This window comes from Salvelinus fontinalis, chromosome 39, assembly GCF_029448725.1.
Source record: "Salvelinus fontinalis isolate EN_2023a chromosome 39, ASM2944872v1, whole genome shotgun sequence".
Classification (NCBI taxonomy): domain Eukaryota; kingdom Metazoa; phylum Chordata; class Actinopteri; order Salmoniformes; family Salmonidae; genus Salvelinus; species Salvelinus fontinalis.
In genome coordinates, this window is record NC_074703.1 from 9,798,757 (window position 1) to 9,803,756 (window position 5,000).

At 43.9% G+C, this 5,000-nt stretch overlaps 1 protein-coding gene across 1 annotated transcript in view; it reads left to right on the top strand.

Moving 5' to 3' along the window:
* Positions 1–4,702, top strand: part of LOC129838247 (filamin-C-like) — a gene marked incomplete in the record, with an annotated part of 81,689 nt that extends 76,987 nt beyond the window's left edge. Inside the window, 5 exon segments of the mRNA XM_055905063.1 lie at positions 504–636; positions 975–1,151; positions 1,401–1,619; positions 3,304–3,516; positions 3,651–4,702. Coding sequence (XP_055761038.1) covers positions 504–636; positions 975–1,151; positions 1,401–1,619; positions 3,304–3,516; positions 3,651–3,838 — 930 coding nt within the window.
* Positions 4,703–5,000: the final 298 nt, after the last annotated feature.

Here is a 5,000-nt window from a genome sequence, read left to right on the forward strand (position 1 = left end):
TGTGTATGCAACCAATAACATTTGATTTGATTTGACACTGGATGCTGAGGTTGCTGACCTTATTCTGATGCCTATCATTATTAGCACCTTCATTACCAAGGACTGGAATGGCTTTATACAGAGAGCAGAGTTCACTGCTATATGAATAGACACACCTGTCATAACCTCTTCTTCATTTAAACCAGAGACGGAAGGTCATCTATATTTAAGTTGTAAATTAATTTTGATTAGCTATGAATAGTTTGATTAGTGGATACATTGGTCAGGCTACTCTGAAATCTATATGGAGGCAGTGTATGTGTGTGTGTGTGTGTGTGTGTGTGTGTGTGTGTGTGTGTGTGTGTGTGTGTGTGTGTGTGTTCAGGTTGGGGGGTGAGATGGTTGGATAATTATTATTATTAGCTGCTTCTGCTTTAGAGGAAATGTGTTACCCAACACCCTGTCATCAGTCTGACCACATGGGGCTTATTAGATCATTGACCCTTTAACCTTTGTGATTGAAGGAGATGGGATTGAAGGTGGGCCAGGAGGCATCGTTCGCGGTGCAGTTGAACGGGGCGAGGGGGTTGATAGATGCTAAGGTTCACACCCCGGCCGGAGCTGTAGAGGAGTGTTACGTTACTGAGCTGGACAGCGGTAAGACATAGCACTGAACAAACTGACAATACAACAACTCACAACTATACAGTACAGAAAATATCTAAGATACTGCCTTTTCCACCAGATCAATTCAATTCCTTTGATAATTAAGAAAATACATCACGTCAAGAACCAGCAGTACATGCAGTAGTAGTATTTTACAGTAGGGCTAGTACAACAGATGGCTAGTACAACCAAAGCACCAGGTGCTCATCCTACAATATAAATACGGTCATCTCAATTGCATGTCTTACTAAATGAAAGGTTCAGTAAGTAAATTGTGAATATTGTAAAATGTCGGCCATTTTAACCTTCCCCTTCTGATTTCCCTGCAGACCAGCATGCCATCCGGTTTATCCCGAGGGAGAACGGGGTCCACTCCATCGAAGTGCGTTTCAACGGGAGCCACATTCCCGGTAGTCCCTTCAAGATCCGCGTGGGAGAGATCGGACAGGTCGGAGACCCGGGAATGGTGTCTGCCTTCGGAGCTGGGCTGGAAGGAGGAACTACAGGTATGAGGAACATTGTGTTGTAACCACACAAACACATACAATAAGGTAGACAAATATGTTATGTGTTTATTAGAATTTTAACACAGTTCAGTAATTAGGTCATTTCAAATACCCAAAGAAGGCCTATAGGCTACTGTTAGGAAAAATACACAAAATGTATAAATTACCAATACTGGCTCACATGTCTCTTCTAACTCACCTCTGATTGGACGTTTTCCCTGTCCATCTCTATCCCCTCCCTTCCTGTAGGCGTGGCATCAGATTTTGTAGTGAACACGTGTAATGCGGGGTCGGGTGCTCTGTCAGTGACCATCGATGGGCCATCCAAGGTCAAGATGGACTGTCAGGATTGTCCCGAGGGTTACAAGGTCACTTACACACCCATGGCCCCCGGCAGCTATCTCATCACCATCAAATACGGGGGACCATCTCACATCGTAGGCAGCCCCTTCAAGGCTAAAGTCACAGGTAAGTCCTCTATAGAGCAACGCTACCCAGACACTAACGTTTCAGTGTTGAGTCTAGAATGTGTTGATGGAGAGATGGCAAGTGTGTGTGTGTACTGGTCTACTAAAGAGTCCTGAGACCTTGTGGAGGCTTGGTGTAATGAGTTGGAAGAGTCCCTAGCCTCTACACCCTCCTATTATATTAGACATTCTGTATTTTTGCAGAGGGCTCCTAAGCTGTGTGTGTTTATGTTTTATATGAGGAGAGATTACGCAACACGCCAGTTGTGATTATAGATCTTACGCAACCCCTCTTATGCAACCCCACTCTCTCTCCCTTCTCTCTCTCTCTCCCTTCTCTCTCTCTCTCTCCCTTCTCTCTCTCTCTCCCTTCTCTCTCTCTCTCTCTCCCTTCTCTCTCTCCCTTCTCTCTCTCTCTCTCTCTCCCTTCTCTCTCTCTCTCACTCTCTCTCTCTCCATTCTCTCTCTCTCTCTCTCTCTCTCCCTTCTCTCTCTCTCTCTCCCTTCTCTCTCTCTCTCCCTCTCTCTCTCTCTCTCCCTTCTCTCTCTCTCTCTCCCTTCTCTCTCTCTCTCTCGCTCTCTCTCTCTCTCTCTCTCTCTCTCTCTCTCTCTCTCTCTCTCTCTCTCAATTCAATTCAATTCAATTCAATTCAAGGGGCTTTATTGGCATGGGAAACATGTGTTTACATTGCCAAAGCAAGTGAGGTAGATATTATACAAAAGTGAAATAAACAATACAAATTAACAGTAAACATTACACATACAGAAGTTTCAAAACAATAAAGACATTACAAATGTTATATTATATATATACAGTGTTGTAACAATGTACAAATGGTTAAAGCACACAAGTTAAAATAAATAAGCATAAATATGGGTTGTATTACAATGTGTTTGTTCTTCACTGGTTGCCCTTTTCTTGTGGCAACAGGTCACAAATCTTGCTGCTGTGATGGCACACTGTGGAATTTCTCCCAGTAGATATGGGAGTTTATCAAAATTGGATTTGTTTTCAAATTCTTTGTGGATCTGTGTAATCTGAGGGAAATATGTCTCTTTAATATGGTCATACATTGGGCAGGAGGTTAGGAAGTGCAGCTCAGTTTCCACCTCATTTTGTGGGCAGTGTGCACATAGCCTGTCTTCTCTTGAGAGCCATGTCTGCCTACGGCGGCCTTTCTCAATAGCAAGGCTATGCTCACTGAGTCTGTACATTGTCAAAGCTTTCCTTAAGTTTGGGTCAGTCACAGTGGTCAGGTATTCTGCCACTGTGTACTCTCTGTTTAGGGCCAAATAGCATTCTAGTTTGCTCTGTTTTTTTTGTTAATTCTTTCCAATGTGTCAAGTAATTATCTTTTTGTTTTCTCATGATTTGGTTGGGTCTAATTGTGCTGTTGTCCTGGGGCTCTGTGGGGTGTGTTTGTGTTTGTGAACAGAGCCCTAGGACCAGCTTGCTTAAGGGACTCTTCTCCAGGTTCATCTCTCTGTAGGTGATGGCTTTGTTATGGAAGGTTTGGGAATCGCTTTTTTTTTCTTTTTTTTCTTTCTCTCTCTCTCTCTCTCCTCTCTCTCTCTCTCTCTCCTCTCTCTCTCTCTCTTCTCTCTCTCTCTCTCTCTCCTCCTCTCTCTCTCTCTCTCTCTCTCTCTCTCTCTCTCTCTCTCTCTCTCTCTCTCTCTCTCTCTAGGTGCTCGTCTCTCTGGTGGTCACAGTCTACATGAAACTTCGTCAGTACTTGTGGAGACAGTAACCAAGTCGTTGTCGTCGTCGTCGTCGATGGGCGTGGCCTATGGCCCTAAGTTCTCTTCGGATGCCAGTAAGGTGGTCTCCCGGGGCGCCGGCCTATCAACGGCCTTTGTAGAGCAGAAGAACACCTTCACAGTGGACTGCAGCAAAGCAGGTAAGAGGCGATGGTCATACACACGCAGACACACACGCAGACACACGCGTGTACAAATGCACCCACATACAAAGTATACACACGCAGATACACTCACACAAATACTTAATGTTGCCGTATTGCTTCCCTTATAGGAACTAACATGTTGATGGTGGGGGTACACGGACCCAAGACCCCGTGTGAAGAGGTCTACGTTAAACACCTGGGCAACAGGATGTACAACGTCACCTACACCGTCAAAGAACAGGGCAACTACATCCTCATTGTCAAATGGGGGGATGAAAATGTCCCCGGCAGCCCCTTCCATGTCACCGTTCCCTAAAATGGACTCATCCATCCCCTGTACAACCCCCTGCTGTATCCCAGAATGGACTCGTGCAACACCCCCACAGACACACTAAAGTTGCAAAGACTTTTTCTGTCCGGGGGGGAGTAAGTTACCCATCATGCATTGTACCACATTTCTCTGATAACTCATCCAGGCGACATCACAAAATCTGAGCTGCCAATCATCCTATGTCTGCACCGCCCCACCAACTAGCCACCCTGTTGCTGTTGACTTTCAATGTGAGAGAATGTACAAAGAGGTCAAATCATGTTTTCTGTCTGTATCAGCCTATGCTAGTATTTTCAGAGCACAAACACAGTATGCAGTCACTACCATGTGCTTTTTAGCTAGTCCCCCAATGGTGTCCCACACTGCCTGTACTGGCCTGGTCAAAATGGCTGCCTTACATGAGGGAAGATGGCTGTGACGTCACTGTCTGGGTCACTGACAGACAGAGAGGAGTTATTTACCTTTATTTATTCAGTCCTTTTATTTTCTTTGACAGAAAATTGTCTTATATTGTTTCAAAGGAGAAGATTTCTGTCGATTTTCGAAAGTATTCTCCCTCATACCGGGCCGCCCTGTGTCATTACGGGTGTAACCATGGACACAGAGATGTGGTTGGCCAAGAATTTTGTACTGAGGAAGAGGGTATGGCGTAGCAATCGGTTTATCGTGTGAATGTTTAATTAAGAAGTCCACAGAGAGATGTTACAGTGGAACAGTATCATAGTGACATTTTATAGTGATTTTATATGTAAGAAAATGAACAGAAAAAAACTCTTAATTGTTTGATATACTAACCTTCTGTTTTGCAAGGATGTGCAGGAATAATAAAACGTTTACCTGCTGACTTACCATTGAAAGCAAAAATGTGTTGTCTTTTGTCTTAATTTAAAGTGTGTGTTTGCGTGGGTGTATTTTTTATTTTATTTTTATTTTTGCAATTTAGTATATTTAGTTGTAACCAAAGGTGGTCCTTTGTAGCTCAATTGGTAGAGCATTGTGCTTGTAACGCCAGAGTAGTGGGTTCAATTCCCAGGACCACCCATACGTGTAATGTAAGCACACATGACTGTAAGTGATGTTGGATAAATGCGCCCGCTAAATGGCATGCATTGTTATATTAGCATTTTGTATATCTGTACAACAGTGC